Below are 23,771 nucleotides of genomic sequence, written 5' to 3' on the forward strand. Positions count from 1 at the left end.
ATAATAATAATAATAATAATAATAATATGTACAGTGATTCAGGTATAAAGACAGTATGGCCAACAGCACAACTGGTAGAGTAGGTAAGGCATATGTACAGCTATAGATCTAGCTACAGATACTGTAGGTAAAAGGATTATGTGCAGGTGTACAGACCGGTGTGGATAGATATATATATTGAATATATCATCCTGCTCCCTGCAGTCCTCTGTAGCCTCGATAGTTTGCAAGGCAATGCACGGCGTACATCGCAAACCAAGGCAATACGGTTGGAGTGTAGCTGAGTGAGCAGTGCTGCTCCTGGGATTTAGATAGCGCTTTTATCCAAGGCACTTCACAACGTACTGTACTCCTCACATGCGCCTACTCACACACAGATGGCAGAGGCAGCCACTTAGGGTGACACCCCGCTCATCGTGAGCAGTTAGGGGTTAAGTGTCTCACACTTGAAGGACACTTCGAGACACCGCAGGGAGGAGCCGGAAACCCTTGCGATTACCGGGGCGACCGCTCTCTCGCTCCTGAGCCACTGTCACCCAGGTTGGAAGGAATTACCGGCGCTCACTTGGAAAACGTCCTCATTGTGCTAGTAGGGCTGATGAAGGCCGCGTGCTGAAACACGTCCATTGTGTTTGTTTGCTGCACCATGCAATAAAATTACTACGTGGACTTTTCCCCACAAGTGCCGGTAATTCCTTTCGTTTATTGTACTCGTCAAGACCCACCCAGTATTAACAGACTTGTTTGCAAAAAGTTTGAATTTATCTATCACAACTAGGGATGCTCGATATTGGCTTTTTTACCGATACCGATATACCGATATTGTCCAACTCTTAATTTCCGATACCGATATCAACCGATATCAACCGATACCGATATATGCAGCCCCCCCCACCAAAAAAAACTGAATAATTAACATTACATATCTCTTGTTGTGGAATTAACACAACATTGCATACTTTTGACAATAAATAAAATCTGAATTTGTTCTTACTTGCTTGCCTGGGTAAATAAAGGTTATAGAAATGTAAAAAAAAAGAAACAAATTAAAAAATATATTTTTTTTTGAAAACCGATACCGATATTTTCCGATATCACATTTTAATGCCGATATCGGCTGATAATATCGGACATCCCTAATCACAACCGTTGCCTCCTTTCGGACAAACTTGTGATCGGAGGATCAAGACACAGGTTGTGATATGTCAACCATGCTCCTCGCACACCCGCCTTAAAGTGACATCCGAGGTCCCGTGTCGCTCTGTTCAGGTCTGCATCGTGCAGAAGAAGGACACCAAGAAGATGTACGCCATGAAGTACATGAACAAGCTGAAGTGCGTGGAGCGGAACGAGGTGCGGAACGTCTTCAAGGAGCTGCAGATCATGCAGAACCTGGAGCACCCGTTCCTCGTCAACTTCTGGTGAGTCACGGCGTCTGTGTTTTCATTCACTCATTCATTCATTCATTCACTCATTCAACCTTTATTTCAATTCGAGGGACACTGGAGATTCCCCTCATGTACAGCTGGACTTGAAGAAGTCTTTATTTGGGGATCATCCCTATGTTCCCTGGGTTCTATGTTCCCCGCTTTGATTGATTAATAGATTAAAATGTTCTATGAATTTTTATTATTTTATTAATTATTAATGTCCGCCTTGTTTCGAACGGTTAAGCTTAGGCCCTCTTTCGAACTGGTTAAGGTTAGAGTTTGGAATCAGGGCTGGTGGTCTAAAATTTTCATTCAATCAATCAATCAAAGCGGGGAACATAGAACCCGGGGAACATAGGACCCGGGGAACATAGACATGCTCCCTTTATTTGTAGCACACATTGCTACGTTGTCGTGCAGCGAACACACACAAGATGGGCGACACATAGGACACACACAAGCATTTTCTTTGGCCGATGACATTTTGTCTCTGCGCTTGACCCATCTCGTCGTCCTTCCCCCCAAGGGCAGCCGGGAGCAGACATGGGTTGCGGTGTGTGTGGCGCCGCACCCGGGGACCAATCCATGTGCCTCCTGTCCGTCTTTGTCAGGGACGCGACAGCGTTAGCGATCTGTTCTGCATGTTTTTCCATTGGGTTTTTCTCTTTTTCTGGAGGGGAAACCCTTGGGAGCACGAGGAGAACATGCAAACTCCACACAGCAAGGCCCGGGAGATACCCCACCTGGGTACCTGGCAATATATACAGTTAAAAGAGATAGATAATAATAACACAAAGATAAAACAAAGATAAAAACAATTTAGAAATAAAAACAGGAACCAAGAAACAGGAAAAGCAGACTAAAAGCAATTACAAAATGACAATGGTTATTAATTATAGCTATAAAATGTCCAAAGGTTGGAAGAGTTTCCCGTTACGTACATACATTATCTGTGACCGCCCCCCACAATATTAGACAGGCCCCCCACAAACAGGTGTAATAACACATCAACCTTGTTTCTCGTGTTGTTGTCCTTCACTTCTGGACCACTATCTTGGCGTAGCACCAACACCACAGGTAACCAAAGAACATGCGGGGAAACACAGTGTGTGTTTGCACATCCATCTATAACGCGCATAACCCGATATCGGGGTTTGTGCATTCTTCTGTCGGATGACAGAAACGGAGAAGGCAGGTGTCTGGACAACCTGTTTTTTAGTTTTTAGTTTGTTTAGACTAGAGTGCATGTGAAAAGCCTTTGGAGCCTGTTTAAAAGTCACAAGGCTTTTCCCGCTCAGCAGCATGTAGTGGTGCTGATTGAATGTTCCCTCTAATCTCTCTCTCACACCTTTACTCACTCTGTCAGCCTGGCATTTAAAGCAGACCAACAAAAGAACCCAGAAAGCCTCAGATATTTTCATTTAGTTTTCCCAGAATCCTGGTTTCAAACCACGAGCGTGAAAAACAACAACAAGCTTTAAGTGTTTTTGGCGTCGCGTTGAATAGGGATGGACCAATACTTATGTTAGGTAACAGGCTGCTACCATATCTGTTTTTTTGGGGGGGGGGGGGGGGGGGGGGGGGGGGATTTTCTCAAAAGTAAAATTGGATACCGTGAGTAAAATAAGAAAATAAGAAAATAAAAGCGTAGCAAATATATTTTCTGTATTATTTGGACACATAGGATGTTATATCTCCCTAAATGGATATTTCTTTTGTCATCTGACTTCAACGGTCAAGGTCAACAGTGATGGATACACAGTAGCACCTGATACTCGAGGTGTAACACACTGACTTGGTGGTGGCAGTTAAACGGGTCGCGTCACTTCATCTCAGCCGTTGACTGCTGAAGGACATTTAAGAGTGTCATCGGCACCCGCTTTTCTCACCCCCCCCTCCCACCCCATGTCCTGGAGCTGCTAAAAGGAAAACGTGGTTTGCTCACTCATCTGAAATTGAACTCGTAACTCGTCCGGACAAGAGAGCGCCGAACTGCTGTACTTTAAAATCCCGGGGCAACGCTGGCCATTTTGTCAACAAAAATGTTGACCATTGGAGCGGCTCGGTAGTGTAGAGGTCTAAGCACTCGCCTGCCCTCCCGGCAGCGGCACCTCCCGGCTTGGCCGCTCGTCCCCACGGACACAATCGGCAGTGTGCACGGGTGGGAAGCCGGTGGATATGAGTCCTGGTCGTTGCAACAGCGACTCCTACTGGTCGTGAACGTGCGTCACGTGCGTTCAGCTCTGCCGGTGAAACGTTGCTGCTGTCAGGTGAAAAGAAGCGGCTATCGGGAGGAGGCGTGTGATAGTCTGCACCCTCCCCAGACCGACAGTAGGGCAGCGTGTGAAAGTCTGCACCCTCCCCAGACTGACAGTAGGTCAGCGTGTGATAGTCTGCACCCTCCCCAGACCGACAGTAGGGCAGCGCGTGATAGTCTACACCCTCCCCAGACCGACAGTAGGGCAGCGTGTGATAGTCTGCACCCTCCCCAGACCGACAGTAGGGCAGCGTGTGATAGTCTACACACCCTCCCCAGACCGACAGTAGGGCAGCGCGTGATAGTCTACACCCTCCCCAGACCGACAGTAGGGCAGCGTGTGATAGTCTGCACCCTCCCCAGACCGACAGTAGGGCAGCGTGTGATAGTCTGCACCCTCCCCAGACTGACAGTAGGGTAGCGTGTGATAGTCTGCACCCTCCCCAGACCGACAGTAGGGCAGCGTGTGATAGTCTGCACCCTCCCCAGACCGACAGTAGGGCAGCGTGTGATAGTCTGCACCCTCCCCAGACCGACAGTAGGGCAGCGTGTGATAGTCTACACACCCTCCCCAGACCGACAGTAGGGCAGCGTGTGATAGTCTGCACCCTCCCCAGACCGACAGTAGGGCAGCGTGTGATAGTCTACACACCCTCCCCAGACCGACAGTAGGGCAGCGTGTGATAGTCTACACACCCTCCCCAGACCGACAGTAGGGCAGCGTGTGATAGTCTACACACCCTCCCCAGACCGACAGTAGGGCAGCGTGTGATAGTCTACACACCCTCCCCAGACCGACAGTAGGGTAGCGCACAGCCAGGGAGGGAATTTACATAATGACAGAATTGGGGGATGGGAGAAAAGTTGAGAAAGTTGGGGGGAAAAAGATGGCTGTCTAAATGAACACTGCTGGGTAGGTCACCTTGATCTTCTCATTCACTATGATCTCAAAGGCTCCTACTTCATATTCATCAAGACCTTCAAACTGACCACTGCTGACCCGGGGCATCACTTTCTATATTCTGTGACTATATCCTAGATATTCCATCGTACGATCATTTCAAGGAATATGATGAAAAGGAAATAGATGAAAAGGAATACCTATAGCCTTGGGACTTTAAGTGATGATAGAAATGTGATTTAGCTTTTGATACATCGTAGAAAATCTACATAGTCAGCTGATTTTTACATCAAGATAACATTTCATACGCCACAACTTTGGCTTGGATCTGCTCACGAGCACAACATGTGTGCCTTTAATAAACGTGGCCCTTAGCTCCACTCAGCCGGCTCGTTCATTATGATCGGAATGAAAGATATAGAACTGATCCTGGATCAGAACTCCTCCACTCAGCCGGCTCGTTCATTATGATCTGAATGAAAGATATAACTGATCCTGGATCAGAAGTCCTCCACTCTGCGATGTTTGACGACAACACAGAGACTCGGTCACTCCTGAGGAGCAGAGAGAGGCGAGGAGCGGGTAGCAGAGAGAGGGAGAGCGGGACTGACAGGTTTGTTCCAGAGGAGACGAATAACTGCCACACAATCAGTCCCCTGCGGTCCAGTTTTCGGAATCCAGACGGCTTAATGGCCGCTAATGCTTCGCTAATGTTGTTGCGCCCTCGTCTTCTCAAATTGTTTCCGTCCCTTTATTGTTCTATTGTTCTTAGCCTCGGTTCACGAGTCGCGTAATGACCACGTCAGACCACCGGATCAGATCTGGTGTGTTTAGGCTCCCGTTGGAGACACCACAGGACTCGAGGCTTCGCGGGGAGATGGCAGGGGGAAGTAGATGAGCTAATTTAAACTCGTCCTAATGTGACTTTGAAGCTCTCCGGGTCCCTTCCTCTCTCTCTCTTTCCTAGAAACCTACCTGCCTGGGTCCAAGAAACTATAAAAGAAGGAACAGTCATTACGTCAGAACACCAGCGTTCTTAGCCCCTTACGTGACTGCGATGTGCAAGCCTGGGGCTCTAGTGACCGCAGTCACTCTCAGCTGTGCCGCGACCAGGCAAAAAAAAAGTACCAAGCGGTGATCGGGGGCTGGGGGTGGGTCAAAAATATATCAGATATGAATTTCAAAGATACCCAGCGTACAATATGGGTTTAACACAGCTTTACAGTGGGGTCTGGAAGCTCGGATTTGCTAATAAACAGTTTAAATCATTGTTACAAAGCGAGTGGTACTTACAGAGCGAGCCGTGCATGCTGCCTGGTGCGCATGTGCGGTGACACCAATGGCGGAAATACACGGCTCGCTCTGTAAGTACCACTCGCTTTGTAACAATGATTTAAACTGTTTATTAGCAACTCCGAGCTTCCAGACCCCACTGTAAAGCTGTGTTAAACCCATATTGTACACTGGGTATCTTTGAAATTCATATCTGATATATTTTTGACCCACCCCCAGCCCCCGATCACCGCTTGGTACTTTTTTTTGCATGGTCGCGGCACAGCTGAGAGTGACTGCGGTCACTAGAGCCCCAGGCTTGCACATCGCAGTCACGTAAGGGGCTACAGCGTTCTATGCTCTGCTTGGTGCCAGACGTTGGTGCCAGTTCTATGGGAGATGCATGGAGAAGCAAAATATACAAGCTATTTGAGGAAATATACATCAAGCAATAAATCAAATGTTAGCGGGTTAACAATGCAACACATTGCAGATGATTCTGACAGGTCATCAACTCAATGTCAGTAGAACTGAAAGTTTTCACACTTGGCACCAATGTGCGTTCACACGCTACACAGTAACATAATGACCCTTCCTTCTTGTCCCTTCTTCCTTCCTTCCATACTTCTTTGTCACTCTCTCTCTCCCTCCTTCACTCTCTCTAACCCTTCTCATTTATTTCGAAAACACTTCTAGGCAGTATTATTCTAGGCAGTATTGACCAGTGGAATGTCTGAATCTATGACTGAATCAACCTCAATCTTTTAATTACTTACTAATGGTGTTGACGCATTAATGTCCCCGATTGGGGATGAGAAAGGAGAGGGAGGAGTGAACAAGGGAGAGGAAAACAGAGGAGAGGAGGGTATACATACACACAATGCCGGTGCTTGCTTGATTGCTTGCTGTGTCGGACAATAAATCCAATAAAAAAAAAAAATGGACGTGGGAAGTTAATGCTTTTGGCAGCGTTTTAGACGCCCCAAGCTGAGGGAGATTTCCCAGAGAGATGTGCTTGGGTCAGCGCTGTGCCCACTCGCCCGCTCCTCCTCTCGCACTCTGGAATGGGTCGGTGCAGGTTTAGGTTTGTCTTGAGCGGCAAGCTCAAGGTCACAGATGGAGGGTGATTACCTGCAGGACAGGCCTGGAATAAGACAGCAAGAGACTGGCACTCCACTGCTCTCCTCTCCTGTCCTGTTTTCTCCTCTCCTGTTTTCTCCTGTCCTCTCATCTCCTCTCTTTTGCTCTCCTCTCCTCTGTTATGCTCTCCTCTCCTCTCCTCTCCTCTCCTCTCCTCTCCTCTCCTCTCCTCTCCTCTCTTTTCCTCCCCTCTGTTCTCTTCTGCTCTCCTCTGCTCTCCTCTCATCTCCTCTATTCTGCTCTCCTCTGTTCTGTTCTGCTCTCCTCTCTTCTCCTCTCTTTTGCTCTCCTCTCCTCTGTTATGCTCCCCTCTCCTCTGTTATGCTCTCCTCTCCTCTGTTATGCTCTCCTCTCCTCTATTCTGCTCTCCTCTGTTCTGTTCTGCTCTCCTCTCTTCTCCTCTCTTTTGCTCTCTTCTCCTCTCTTTTGCTCTCCTCTCCTCTGTTATGCTCCCCTCTCCTCTGTTATGCTCCCCTCTCCTCTGTTATGCTCTCCTCTCCTCTGTTATGCTCCCCTCTCCTCTGTTATGCTCTCCTCTCCTCTGTTATGCTCTCCTCTCCTCTCCTCTCCTCTCTTTTCCTCCCCTCTGCTCTCTTCTGCTATCCTCTCCTCTCTTCTCCCCTCCTATCCTCTGCGCTCCTCTCCTCTCCTCTCCTCTCCTCTCCTCTCCTCTCCTCTCCTCTGCTCTCCTCTGCTTTCCTCTCTTCTCTTCTCTTCTCCTCAGCTCTCTTCTGCTCTCCTCTGCTCTCCTCTCCTCTATTCTGCTCTCCTCTGTTCTGTTCTGCTCTCCTCTCTTCTCCTCTCCTATCCTCTGTGCTCCTCTCTTCTCCTCTCCTCTCCTCTCCTCTCATCATCCTCTTTCCTTTCCTCCACAGCAAGAAGTTTGTGGGTTCAAACGCCAGCAGGGGGCCTTTCCTCTGGGTTCCCCCCACACCATCAAAAATACATGTATGCTAGGTATATATTCCTGCCATTGCCCTTGACCAAAGCTTTGGCATTATAACTGGAGTTGGTCCCCGGGCGCCGCACTGTGTGGCTGCCCACTACCCACCTAAATAGTTAGATGGTTAAAATGCAGAGGGCAAATCTCCCCAAGTGGATTAATACAATGCCTTCTGCCTTTGTTTGATTACAAATCTTACATAACTGATTAGGATTCAATTTCCTTTACTCTAAAATCACGTTTGTTTACTTATAGATATGATGTAACCTCTTAACACATTGGGCGCCATGCATTGTGCCCATCATTATGCGCTCTCTGCCACCGCTGTAAGCCTATGGAGATGTTTACCTTCTTTGCAGGGCTATAACTTTTTAAATATTATAGCTATATCTCCATTACTATGGCCCGTTCAACATCGGTATCTATCGTTCCGGATGTAGGAACGTTATATTTTTTCATTCATACATTGTTGTGTTAATACCGTCGAGAATATAAGTATGTTTTTAAGCTTGTCTGCTGTAATTCCAAAAACGCTAGTTATAGGCCCTGAAGCATAGATTATCGATTGGCGTTTCTTTCCTATACACGCTATATAAAAAAATTCAAATGTATATGATCGGTATACATTATGCTTCATTATGCGTGAAGGAAAGGGGGGGGGGGGGGGGTCGTTTATAATTCCTTGATCGTCAGTAACGGCTTTATTTAGTATGGGTTGATATATTGATCAGACTGATTGCAAACAAAGAAATGGACAATCAAGCTGAAAGTAACGTTAGTGTCCTCTTACCGTTTGCCGATGAGACTGGAGGAAAAATATCCCAATTATTTGACTTCGATCTGCTAGATCCATTTCCGGTTTGTATGACGCAATAAACGCTGAAATCATATCGATTATTGCGTTTCGAAAGCGATCCAAATGCACTCGAGTGTGTATATTGATCCACGCCACAATATCGGAGGAGGAGGAGGAATTTCCTCGATGCACCGATCGCCACTTCCGGTTTGGCGTGAGTGTAACTCGCCCGACCATCCACCAGGCGGCGGTATTGAGGCGTTGCAATGTCAGAACAGGGTGCAGCTGCAGTCCGGAGGGAGGCTGGATGAATTATGAATGCCATGGCGAAAAAATGAAATATTGATCCCAAACACGTGATACGCCGTTGTTGGCGTTCAACGCATGGCGGGCAATAGCGATTTACGCCGTTCTTGGCGCACAATGTGTTAACAAGCGGGGAGAAAAGTGGAAATTTTTTAACTTGAACTTGAGGACTGCATACTTTTTTGCAAACCAAAACAACATACTTTATTCTTATAGCACATGCATGAGCCTGGTCTCTTTTGAAAGACATTCTGAAGTTTCTGATTCCAGAAAAAATATTTACTTTTAGTGCTAACGTAATAGAGTAACATAGGTCTGAACTTAAGTTGTAAAAAAACTTGTTACTCAAGTTTTTCTGTAGTAGACGGGCGGTCGGATGGCGTAGCGGAGATTGCGCTTGTCACCAATGCAAGAGGCTGCGGTCTCGACTCCCGGAGTCAGCATTGCCCTGCGGCTTGGGCCGGTCGTCATACTAACTTGTTTGGCTGAGTTAGGGGGAGGGAAGTCGTGGGTGGTAATCTGGCGTTGTGGACAGCGACGCCTACAGGTCAGGTCTGGGCGCCTGCTCAGCGAAAGGCAGGAAATGGTGAAGGCAGCATGACCTCCCACGCGTTACACTTCACCAATGAGAGTCCTCGCTGCCAGGTGAAAAAATAGACACTGGCTGTCTCCACATGTGTCGGAGGAAGCATGTGGTGGACTTCAGGGTTCCCTTGTACCGACCAGTAGGAGGAACATGCGCACAACAACCAGGTAGGGGAGGGGGGGAATTGGCATAATGACTAAATTGGGATGGGGAGAAAAATTGAAAATCAGGCGAGAAAAAGAGGATTAAAAAAAAAAGTTTTTTGAAGTAGTTAGTAGTCCAGAGGTAGTATTTCTCCAGAAGGTGGTATGGCTTACAAACCCAGACGGAGCCATAGCCTGAAGCCTTATGTAGTACATATCCAAATGTCATAAATATCCATTAAGAAATGAGTGATTAGGAGTGATTTTGGTAAACTGTGTACAAAGAAAAACTCAGTTTTCTCATAGACTTCAATTCATTCTGCTGTTTTGCTCTTCCTGTTTTCGTGTTTCTTCGTGTTTTTTGTTTTTTTATTTAGATCCCCATGTGGGGTATCATTGGAAAGCCACACTCATTGGTTACAACGATCCACAATCATTTTCGAGATCGATTCTAGATTGACGGAACTACTGCAGCCTGAGTCGGGAGTGGTATTTTGCGCAATACCGTGTACTTTGCACAAGCCTCAAATACCGGCATGTAACTCGAGAACCGCTGAACGGATTTTGTCGGATTTTATCACTATCGACAGGCAACAAATAAGCCTTCAATTCGATATATATATATATTGTATTACAAAATATGCACACCCGCCAAATTGCCGGTTGCAAAAAATCCGAAAAACTTCCCATATGAGGGACGTTGCAGCTAATACCTTCATATAAAACAAGCGCACATTCGCAATAGCGGCAACCTTTTTGCGATAGGCCACTCCCATTACCACACCCCCTGTTAGCCAATTGGCATGAATACACACACACACACACACACACACACACACAGACACACACACACACACACACACGCACACACACTTGAACGCTGTGGAATGATGATCCCCTCCCCCCCTCAAACAATCTCCCAGTCATGTTCCAACCCCCCCCCCCCCTCCCATTCACCTTTTGTCTCTCACCTGATACCCTCTCCCCTCCCCCAATCCAAGACCTGGGTCATCCTACCCACAATCCCTTTCTCTCTGATTGATTTATTGATTGATTGATTGATTGATTGAAAATTGTATTAACAGATTGCAGAATGGGTACAATACAGTACAGCTGAATACACACAATTGTTAAGGGGATGCAGACCAGAGAAAGACTTTCGTCTTGTTTATGTCAGGGTCCCCCATTTTCAATTAATTCATCATCACTCTCTTTACCATAAAGACCTACGTCTCACTGGATTCTGTGAGCTCTCTGAGGAGACATCTGGCCAGTATCCACTTTGAGTCATCCGCCGTGACTCTTGATTTACTTGTACCTGTTTGGGTATAATAATCCTGTGTTTAACCAAGTCTATATTTGACTAAGTACATTTATTGATCCGGTTATATTCCTCTACACATCCATGCTCAATTGCACCCTCCTAGGGCGAAACCTGTTGGTCGCTAGAAAGTGGGGGCACTTTTGTGGACCGACTGAGCGACTGACTGAGCGAGCGACTGACCGACCGAGCGACTGACCGACCGAGCGACTGGCCGAGTGAGCGGCTGACCGACCGAGCGACTGACCGAGTGAGCGGCTGACCGACCGAGCGACTGACCGACCGAGCGACTGACCGACTGAGCGACTGAGAGACTGACCAACTGAGCGACTGACCAACTGAGCGACTGACCGACCGAGCGACTGACCGACTGAACGGCAGACCAACTGAGCGACTGACCAACTGAGCGACTGACCGACCGAGCGACTGACCGACAGAACGGCTGACCGACCGAGCGACTGACCGACTGACCGACTGAGCGACTGACCGACTGACCGACTGACCGACTGAGCGACTGACCGACCGAGCGACTGACCGACTGAGCGACTGACCGACCGAGCGACTGACCGACTGAGCGACTGACCAACTGAGCGACTGAGAGTCTGACCGACTGACCAACTGAGCGACTGACCGACTGAGCGACTGACCAACTGAGCGACTGACCGACTGAGCGACTGACCAACTGACCAACTGAGCGACTGACCGACCGAGCGACTGACCAACTGAGCGACTGACTGACTGAGCAACTGACCGACTGACCAACTGAGCGACTGAGCGACTGACCGACTGAGCGACTGACCAACTGACCAACTGAGCGACTGACCGACCGAGCGACTGACCAACTGAGCGACTGACTGACTGAGCAACTGACCGACTGACCGACTGAGCGACTGAGAGACTGACCGACTGAGCGACTGAGAGACTGAGAGACTGACCGACTGAGCAACTAACCGAGTGAGCGGCTGACCGACCGAGCGACTGACCGACTGAGCGACTGAGCGACTAAGCGACTGAGAGACTGACTGACTGACCAACTGAGCGACTGACCGACTGAGCGACTGACCGACAGAGCTGACAAATAGCTGTTCATGTTCTGAATGGAATCCGGAATTGATTGAATGGAAAGTTAATTCACCTCACAGTTATGTGCCACTGTTTTACATATCAGCGTGATTCACTTCCCTGCCTCTTCTCTACAGCAGGGCTGGCTGGACTGTAATAAAACAAGCGAGCAATTTCCCCTCCCGTACTTTCAACCCAAGAGATAGGATCATAAGGACGGTATTATCCCCCGAGAGAAATGGCCTCTTCTGCACCTGCAGTAAATAGAAAAAACATAAAAATAAAATGAAGATAAAAGATATGAAGAAAAAAAAACTAAACAACCACAAGATTAATCAAAATGTTTGACGATTTGTTTGACGAAAACAAAAGTAGGAAAACGAATTAAAAGCACTGCATAATACAATAAACAGACACACATTAATGTGGAGATGTCAGCAGAATGTGTTGCCATATTTCTATTTCTATTTACATATTTACATATCACAGGTGTCTTCAGATATTGAGCTGTGTATATATGGTGTGTATATATACATATAATATATATATACAGAAAACAGGCAACATAGTGAAAAAAATACATGGATAATAAACATATACGTTTATACATATACTTCTTAGGGACCTGCACTGGCTCCCCATTGCTGCACGAATCCGCTTCAAGGCCCTCGACCTAGCATACCGTGCGGCAAAGGGAACTGCTCCCGCCTACCTCCGGTCAATGGTCTCTAACTACACACCCTCAAGACCCCTACGCTCTGCATCTTCTGGCCGCCTCAGACCTACTCCTATCCAAGCTCCGGGAGGGTCATCAAAGAGAAGTCGCCTATTCTCAGTCCTTGCCCCACAATGGTGGAATGAACTACCCACCCCAGTTAGGACAGCCGAAACACGTCCAATCTTTCGCCGTCGACTAAAGACGCACTTCTTCAACCATTATCTGAATTAAAAAAAAAAAAAATCTAACCCTAACTAACCATACTGTCATGCACTTGTCCTAATAAACTAACCTACACTGTAGCACTCAACACTTTGATGAACATTGTTACTCAGCTGATAGAGTTGTGCCCTTCCTGATGGCTTGTCGTACAGAACTTGTAAGTCGCTTTGGATAAAAGCGTCAGCTAAATGACTAAATGTAAATGTAAATGTAAATGTATTACAGAGCAGTCAACTGATATAGCCATAGTAAGATAAGATATTCCTTTATTGATCCCCTTGGGGAAATTCCAGTGACACACACACATACAGCATATAGTAGTGTGCAAAAGAGATAAATGTACCCAATATGTGCAAGAATGTGCTTATAGCACAGAGAGAAAGGGACAGAGAGAGAGAGAAAAGTCTGCCAAGAGCAGAACAGATGAACAATTGCTACAGTAATGATTACCAGTACATTGAGATGTGTAAAGGAGCAAATGTATCAAGTTACGTCAAAAACAAGTGCCCATTTACTAAGTAATGTGTGAGAGAAGCTGGTAGGGTAAAGAGCCTCCAGCCTCCAAGCATCCTGGCTAGCATCCTAGCATCCTAGCTAGCATCCTAGCTTCCTAGCATCCTACTGTAGCTTCCTAGCTTACTGAGGCTCAGGGATACACATTGTGACAGGAGGCACTGAAGAGATGTCATGTTAAATAAGGGAATACTGAAAACCTTGAATAATCTTAAATAGGGATATACTATATATATATATATATATATATATATATATATATATATATATATATATATATATATATATATAGGCCTAACCTCTGAAATGGTCAAGAGGACAGATGGACCATAGCAGGTATACAGTATGATACTGTAGTGATGCACGATATATCGGCCGCCGATATAATATCGGCCGATATGGGGAATTTATTTACACATCGGGATCGGTCCGATATCAAGATAGGGCCGATAAAAAATAAATAAATGCGTTTTGGAAAATAGGCCTTTATTTGATTATCATAAAAAAGTGTTTCTATACAGAGATATCGACAACGGTAAATATCGGTATCGGTCAGAACGCAATATTAATATCGGTTATCGGTATCGGCCACAATTTTCACATCGGTGCATCACTATGATACTGTATATTTATTGATGTGCCAGCACCGGCCAGGGCGACCCGTTGTGCCTGCGTGGCACTAAGTGCCGATCTGTAAGGGGAGCCCCTCGTTGGCACTGCTGAGGACCGCGGGCCAGGGTTATATACTTCCACTGTCAAGGAGAGAGTGAGAGAGAGAGAGAGAGAGAGAGAGAGAGAGAGAGAGAGAGAGAGAGAGAGAGAGAGAGAGAGAGAGAGAGAGAGAGAGAGAGAGAGAGAGAGAGACAGAGCCTGTCAGCAACTCATCCCACATTTTGCCAAGAACAGACGGTGTTGTTTTTCATTGAGGGAGTTTTTCCACTGGCTTTCTGCAGTATTGTGTACCTGGATTGAGAGAGAGAGAGAGATCAAAGCTATTGTTGTGCAGCCTGCCTGGATCTCCGTGTCTCTCTGTCCAGTGTGTTCACAGTGTGCATCTGTTGTTTGCAGATGGAGTTAGAGGCTATTGAAGATTTAGATTTCTTGCAACTGTCGGTGTGTCTGCTGATGAAAGTGATCATTGCGAGTGCAAGCTGTGCAATGCTTCTTCTCTGAACCGCACGCTGTTGTGATGTTTGCAAGCGATCGAGACGCAGACCAGCAGGCACACAGCAGAGCAGTCAGACACAGCAGAGAGGAAGACATAATGATCTGTGTTCACCGAAGCCTCTCGGAGTAAGGTGACAGTGCTGATCTGGGGTCAGTGACCGGGGACACTTTGTGACCTTATTATTCAATCTAATAGACTGAAGCTGGCTTTGGATCAGCACTCTCACTTTGAGGGGCTTTATGAATCTAGACCAATGTCCTACATGTGTGTTGCTCCGTCTTGTTTTTCCCTTAAGTATTTAATACAGCATGTCCAAACCCAATGCGGTCGCCTGAAAATAGCCTGAATAGATAAAACACAATAATAATAATAATAATAATAATAATAATAATAATAATAATAATAATAATATAATAATAATAATAATAATAATAATTTGAACGTGGTGTATGTGAAGCTTGCCTCCAATATAACCAATTCATCAACCAATCAATCAAATCTTCATTAAAATGTAAGTTATTAAAAAAGTAGCCAATAGCAAAGAAATTGGGGCCTTGAGCTAAACAAGGTTGGGAACCCCTGATTTAAGTATTTTAAGTATTAGGACATCTCGGGTGGTACGACTTTCTTTCACTTTTGGCAGGACTGAACAAGAAATGCCTTAGAGCTCCAGTCTGTGATGTTTCTATTGACCACATGAATGTGAGGTATATATTCACAAACTTGGAGTAATTGTATACCAATTAGAGGACCCATTGTTGTTATAATCTAAATATTTCAACCAATAGTCATAGGATTTTGACGATTATTTGATTTAATTGTCAAATCTGTAACATGCTGCAGAGGGACATCTTCGAATCTTGAGGTATCCTATAAGTCTGACTCACAGGATGTTGATAAAACATATAAGTCTCCCAATGTCTGATTTTTGTAGTCGGAATTCTGAAGTCGTCAGGTTTTGATGAAGAAACACATCTCCCACAGAGTTATTACACAACCCAGAATGTTTTTGTGCAATGGAGTACAATGATGAGGGGATCTGCCAGACCATTCTCCTGCGTTGGCACAATGCTAACAGTGTAGTGTGGATTTACCGGTAGGGCTGGTAATGTGAGATGATATGGCATAGATATGTTTCAGGAAATAAAGAATTTTCAGAATTGCTGAATAGCAAGAGTGGCAACGTGCTTTTGTAAGCCTGGGTCCGAGGTCAAGATGCTTAACTGGACTGCTTTAAGAGCCCTGGGCTTAGCGATCTTCTTTTATTTTTATTGCATTTCTTCTTCTTTCTTTTACATATACACAACCACAAAATCACTTTGGATCATCAAAGTTAACATGTGCGGGCAGATATACGATTTTTTATTTTTATTTTTTTAAATAAGGCAACTTTCAAATTTGGACTTCTTTAAATGTTATTATTTCATAGTGCTTTTCCAAAGATCCAGTTGGTTCTTTTGACCAATGAAGAGAAAATGGCAATCCATCCCAACATGTATCTCAGCTCTGTGTTGTCCTGGAGAAGACATACAGATAGGTTAAATACTATATTATTGTCCTGGAGAAGACATACAGATGGGTTAAATACTATATTATTGTCCTGGAGAAGACATAGAGATGGGTTAAATACTATATTATTGTCCTGGAGAAGACATACAGATGGGTTAAATACTATATTATTGTCCTGGAGAAGACATACAGGTGGGTTAAATACTATATTATTGTCCTGGAGAAGACATATGGGTTAAATACTATATTATTGTCCTGGAGAAGACATGCATATGGGTTAAATACTATATTATTGTCCTGGAGAAGACATACAGATAGGTTAAATACTATATTATTGTCCTGGAGAAGACATACAGATAGGTTAAATACTATATTATTGTCCTGGAGAAGACATACAGATGGGTTAAATACTATATTATTGTCCTGGAGAAGACATACAGATGGGTTAAATACTATATTATTGTCCTGGAGAAGACATACAGATGGGTTAAATATAGGGATGCTCGATATTGGCTTTTTTACCGATACCGATATTCCGATATTGTCCAACTCTTAATTTCCGATACCGATATCAACCGATACCGATATATGCAGGGTTTCCCCGTCCAAAAAACTGAATAATTGTAGGTAACTAATAATTTTCACTGGATATATATATAACAAATATTGTTATTGTTTATTTTTTTTAAACCGATACCGATATTTTCCGATATCACATTTTACTGCCGATATCGGCCGATAATATCGGTCGGCCGATAATATCGGACATCCCAAGTTAAATACTATATTATTGTCCTGGAGAAGACATACAGATGGGTTAAATACTATATTATTGTCCTGGAGAAGACATACAGATGGGTTAAATACTATATTATTGTCCTGGAGAAGACATATGGGTTAAATACTATATTATTGTCCTGGAGAAGACATACAGATAGGTTAAATACTATATTATTGTCCTGGAGAAGACATACAGATGGGTTAAATACTATATTATTGTCCTGGAGAAGACATACAGATAGGTTAAATACTATATTATTGTCCTGGAGAAGACAGGTGGGTTAAATACTATATTATTGTCCTGGAGAAGACAGGTGGGTTAAATACTATATTATTGTCCTGGAGAAGACATACAGGTGGGTTAAATACTATATTATTGTCCTGGAGAAGACATATGGGTTAAATACTATATTATTGTCCTGGAGAAGACATACAGATGGGTTAAATACTATATTATTGTCCTGGAGAAGACATACAGATGGGTTAAATACTATATTATTGTCCTGGAGAAGACATACAGATGGGTTAAATACTATATTATTGTCCTGGACAAGACATACAGATGGGTTAAATACTATATTATTGTCCAGGAGAAGACATATGGGTTAAATACTATATTATTGTCCTGGAGAAGACAGGTGGGTTAAATACTATATTATTGTCCTGGAGAAGACAGATGGGTTAAATACTATATTATTGTCCTGGAGAAGACATACAGATGGGTTAAATACTATATTATTGTCCTGGAGAAGACAGGTGGGTTAAATACTATATTATTGTCCTGGAGAAGACATACAGATGGGTTAAATACTATATTATTGTCCTGGAGAAGACATACAGATGGGTTAAATACTGTACTATATTATTGTCCTGGAGAAGACAGATGGGTTAAATACTAAACTACATTATAATGTGTTAGAGAGCCAGATTTCCATTTCTTTCCATTTTCTTCTTATTTTCCAACAGCCAGCTCAGAGATATGTATGTTGCTTGGAGGAAGACACCTTTTCATTTAACACAGTAACAGTGTATATATGTTTTAATTATGTAATGTCATGAATTACTGTAGGCCTTACCTAAAGCATTTCACTTTCATACATGGCTGCGTGTTATTTAGCTATAAACAAGAGGTTCTGAGGCATGCGCCTCCCGTGACAGCTACGGCCATTAGGAAACACTTGACTTAATGGTAAAAAGCAATTGTGCAACTGGCGAAGGAGAAATTTACATGACAAATTTATGAAACTTTTATTGTTGTGGCTAAAAAGCTGGAATTGCTTCAGGGGAGCCCTCTCTCTGTGCCTAGTCATTATGTAATTGCACTAATGCATTTGGCTTCTATGGAGGACAGTTATTCAGTCTTATTCCCATTCATGTCCCCCCCCCCCCCCTCTCTCTCGGCAGAGCAAACAGCAGTGACGTAATCTCCCTGAAAAGCAAGCTGGTTTCCTAAAATGCAGAATGATGGTCTGGGTTCAGCCCCTGAATCACTGAATGCTGGTCCTGCCTGCGTTTTAATCATTTCCCAAATAGTCAAGTGAAACTGGAATGAAATTCAGCCTGAATATTAGGGGTGGGAAACTAGGAAGGGAATAGGTGTGGTGGCACAGATATATTACGAAATAAATAAAAAAAAGTGTGGTGTGTGATTGAACAACCTGCATTATAGGGTGTATTAAAGGTGGGGTATAGGCAATTTTGGAGAAATGAGCAAGAGTGAGCTTACATGTCCAAATGAAATAGAACAAGCCTCTCTTTGCACCACTTTCCTGCCTGCCGCTGTCTGCTCTCTGCAGAAGCCCAGAGAGGCACAGGCAGCTTCAAGCTGGATAAAAAAAAATGTATTTAAAAGAAATACAAATTAAATATAATAAAAAAATTAATACAAAATAAATATATATATATATATAAAATATATATATATATATTAGGGCTGTCCCCGACGAAGGATTTGTATAGTCGATGTGTAGTAACCGTCACGGTGACCAATTGCAGCCACTCTTATTGTCTGGGACCAAATACGGCCACGCCCCACTCCCAGCAAAAAGTGGGAATCTCTAGAATGGGTTTGGGGCGGCGCTGTATACGGAAGTAGCTCTCAAGGTGACGATTAGACAACACTTTTTTGTTGTCAGTAGATGGCAGCATTGGTTTAAAATTAAAGGCTGAAAATGTTGAGAACTACAACACTGCATTTCCCAAGAGCGTTAGCACAGGTCGCAGGTCACTGGGATGTGTCTATATTCTCCGACGTGATCTGAACAGCGTTAAACTATTACTGCGACCTCGGTATAGCGACCGAGAATGGCCAACTAATTATCTTAACAAAAGTGCGCTGGTAGCGTTACATATGTTGTCTAAAGGGGGACATATGGTACAATTTAAGATTCTAATGATAATCGGCATATAAAGGACAAGATAAAGCATTGTTAATTTGTAAGAAACCTCAATGAAAACGGCGCAGGGTGCTATTGTTATGAAAATGTGATAGAATCCTATACAAATGTGGACGCATTTGGCCTACGTTCCGTTAGTCGCCAAAATTTGCCGATAGTCGACTATTAGTCGACTATAAAAAAAAAGAAAAAAGTATAATAATATATATATTTGTTTTATCATTCCATTTGGGCTGTGGGGGTGCTTAATGTCTGACGGAGTCGACGGAAGTCTTCTTGTCCTCTGCGAAAGCATGTAATTGGTCCACTGATGGATACATCTTGATATTTGTCTAGTCTAGTGTGTTCATTAGATGGGTGAAATCCTCTTTCAGTGCCTCTGTGCCTGTTTTCTTAGGCAGTTAGCCTCTGGTATATTTTTTTCATTCGACTAAGAGGTTGGCAGTCGACTACGGCTCCTTTCGATCGATTAGTCGACTAATAGGGGTCAGCCCTATATATATATATATATATATATATATATATATATATATATATTTCCTGGCCTCTGATGGGCAGGCGGTGATGTTATGGGTACTTTCAGACGAGAAACACGATGATGGTGTTCGTTTTCCGATGCGACCTCTTTACAGGCCAACACAAATCTGATTGGTTCTTAAGATTCAGGCCACCCTGAGACCAGAGCTGTTGGGATATCTAACTATAGAGGAAGGAATCTCTGCATGTCTGTGTGCCTGTGGCGAGCATATCTCAAGAACCATTCATTTGATCTGCTTCACACTTGGCGGGTGTATTGCTGAGGCCCCAAAGGGAGTGCAGTGTAGAATTTGGCCAGATGGTGGCACTATGACAACAAACTATGTTTGGCGAATGTATTTCTGAGGACCTAAGGGAGTGCAGTTTCAAGCCATACCATGGTCTCCACAACGCTGCAAGCAGCCATACCGCTCGTCTTCACAACGCTGCAAGCAGCCACACGCTGATCTCCACAACGCTGCAAGCAGCCACACCGCTGGTCTCCACAACGCTGCAAGCAGCCACACCGCTGGTCTCCACAACGCTGCAAGCAGCCACACCGCTGGTCTCCACAACGCTGCAAGCAGCACTTCTGAGGGCCAAGCAATCGGCCGCTCTGAATGACCACACGTTTTGAACAGCCACACCCTGAAAGGGCACAAGATAATTTCACTAAATATTGCCAAAAGGGTTCTAAAAAGATAGCCTACCCCACCTTTATTATAGAATATACTCTATAAAACAACCCTGATGATCTGTGCCTCAGAATCTGCTCAGGTACAGATGACGTCTACTTTTATTCTTCCCCTTGGGGGAAACTCATCCTCTGTATTTGACCCGTCCTCACTATTTCAGGAGCAGTAGGCAGCCACACAATGCAGCGCCCCGGGGGACAGACTCCAGTTGTGATGCCAGTACCTTGGTCAAGGGCACCGGCAGGATATACCCGAGCATGCAGGTATTTTTATGGCGCGGGGGAAACCAGAGTACCCGGAGGAAACCGGAGTACCTGGAGGACACCCACGCCATCACTTCACACAGAAAGGCCCCCCTGCTGGGGTTTGAACCCAGGAACTCCTCCCTGTGAGGCAACAGCGCTAACGCCCGTATGACTCACACACATCGGTTATGCGCCCGCCGGCTAACATCCACGCGTCTCTCTGGTTTAATGCAAACATGACGTCTGCATGCTGCTGAACTGTCGGGAGTACGTTTGGCCGACCTGTCAAGGCAGACTGACTGTGTGTGTGTGTGTGTTTGTTTATGTGTGCATTTGTGAATGTACGCATATGTGTGGGAGTGACAAAAGCTGAGGGAGCATTCGTTTTTGACTGATGTGCTGTCAGTCAAAGTGTGTATGTGTGTGTGTGTGTGTGTGTGTGTGTGTGTGTGTGTGTGTGTGTGTGTGCGTTTGTGGGGGGGGGGGGGGGGGGGGGGGGGGCGTGCTTGGAGAGGTTTAGAGGAGTTCACATCGATCCAGCACATCCAAGAGTGGGTGGGATTGCTCAACCATGTCTCCATCTGCAGAGACAGACTTTGGTCAGCTTCTTGTGTGCTTATGTGTGTGTGTGTGTGTGTGTGTGTGTGTGTGTGTGTGTGTGTGTGTGTGTGTGTGTGTGTGTGTGTGTGTGTGTGTGTGTGTGTGTGTGTGTGTGTGTGTGTGTGTGTGTGTGTGTGTGTGTGTGTGTGTGTGTGTGTGTGTGTGTGTGTGTGTGTGTGTGTGTGTGTGTGTGTGTGTGTGTGTGTGTGTGTGTGTGTGTGTGTGTGTGTGTGTGTGTGTGTGTGTGTGTGTGTGTGTGTGTGTGTGTGTGTGTGTCTGTGTGTGTGTGTGTGTGTGTGTGTGTGTGTGTGTGTGTGCACCACTATGTGCATATGCACCGGTACATCTAATCCCGGTAATTAGGAAACATTGTGCTGAACAACCAAGGCATCGTGCTGCTGACTCTAGTGAGACTGTGATTAGTGTATTTTCAACGCCACGCGTCTCCATTCAGGACCATTGATTAGTCAAGAGGAGGGACGTCAGTTGAAATGAACGAAGATCACTCTTTATACCAGTCGATTACTGATGTATGTACGGACGCACTTCATGAAAGTACTTTGGGTCGTGTAAATTGGGATGGGACAGTGTGGGACGTTTCATATCACAAGTGTTGTGACTGTAATATATTACGATATATATTGCGATTGCAACTTTTTTTCAACTGCAAATTATGTCCCCAACGGAAACCGTGGTCAACATCTGCAATAAAAATATACATCTGTGTTATCTACACTGTAAAAACTGAGCGTCATCTGGTCATTTTTAAACTATCAGCTAATGTTATTCAACCAAAACTATGTAAAATGCAATTCATAAATGGTTCAAATTCATTGAATTCAGCTCAATTCGATTTCAAACGGCACATAGTCTTTTTTATTATGTATAGGTTACTATAATTATTGAATAAATATGAATTAACCCCAATCCATTTTTTTTTGCAGTGTAATTAGTAATTAGTCTTCAGTCTGTTCACCTCAATCATTGTTTATTGCAGCAAATTTGGATTGTAAATTTTTTTTAATATAGAAATATTGATACTTGGCATCAGTGTATTGATATAATATTGCCGCGAGAAATATCACAATACATCTCTGTATCAACTTTTTCCACCACCATCCAGTTTTCAGTGCTATCTTCATGACTGCCACTCGCTACTCTATAGTGCAGGGGTGGCCAACCAGTCAGAGACTAAGAGCCACAAAATGACTGTTGGTACCACACCATATACCAGCATTTCTCAACCTTTTTTTTCAGTCACGGCACCCTTCATGTGTTTAATCATCTTCCCTTTATTCATTTGCTTAGATTTTCAGGTCTGGTCAATTTTAGCATGGTGTTATTCACAGTCAAAGATAATTTTTTTTTTTAAATAGAATTGATATTCTCCTTTGGTTCATTACAATTTACTCAAGCCTAGTAACAGACACTATTTCTGACACTGATCCATTATGTCACTAGATTCAGATACAAGGAACATGCAAATGGACCATTAAAAAAAATAATTATTCTAAGTCCTTATGGAATGAGTGACATAAAAAAAAATAAAGGATTTTTTTTTTTTATGGATGGAAGAGCCGCACATTGACGGGCAAAGAGCGCATGCGGCTCGCGAGCCGCGGGTTGGCCAACCCTGCTATAGTGAATGCAAGCGATGCATGTGGGGCCTTCAGAAGCGGGAGAATGTTGTGGTTTGTCAGATCTCAGAGCGCTGTTACTGCCATGGTTAAAGGGGAACTCAACATTTTGGGAATTAGCTTATTTAACATCTTCCCTGGAGTTAGACAAGAAGATACATAGCTTTTTTGTCTCTGTGCGTGCATTTAGCTTTGGGAATAGACGCTCCGTTAGCATAGCTTAGCTTCATCACTGGAAGTGAGGCAGATCCGTAGCCTTACAGTGCCTTACAGTGTATTGCAAGGTCTGACATTGACCAAACTTGATATGCATGACCTTGGTGGGCTCTAGGTCAACTCCTGAAAAGGGGGTCAATGTCAGACTTTGCAATCAAAAGTTAGGGGGCTAATAACCCTTGCCATAATTTCAGTGCGCCCCTTAACTTTTGATTGCAAGGTCTGACATTGACCCCCTTTTCAGGAGTTGACCTAGAGCCCACCAAGGTCATGCATATCAAATTTGGTCAATGTCAGACCTTACAATACAACTACTGTAAGGCACTGTAAGGCTACGGATCTGCCTCACTTCCAGTGATGAAGCTAAGCTATGCTAACGGAGCGTCTATTCCCAAAGCT

The 23,771-nt window shown here is 44.4% G+C and overlaps 1 protein-coding gene across 1 annotated transcript in view; it reads left to right on the plus strand.

Annotated features, from left to right (window-relative positions):
* Nucleotides 1-1,269: 1,269 nt before the first annotated feature.
* Nucleotides 1,270-23,771, plus strand: part of stk32a (serine/threonine kinase 32A) — a gene marked incomplete at its 3' end in the record, with an annotated part of 257,623 nt that continues 235,121 nt past the window's right edge. Inside the window, exon 1 of the mRNA XM_084319706.1 lies at nt 1,270-1,421. Coding sequence (XP_084175832.1) covers nt 1,303-1,421 — 119 coding nt within the window. The 5' untranslated portion in view covers nt 1,270-1,302. The remainder of the gene's footprint in view (nt 1,422-23,771) is intronic.

This window comes from Notolepis coatsorum (assembly GCF_963971535.1).
Source record: "Notolepis coatsorum genome assembly, chromosome: 8".
Lineage (NCBI taxonomy): Eukaryota > Metazoa > Chordata > Actinopteri > Aulopiformes > Paralepididae > Notolepis > Notolepis coatsorum.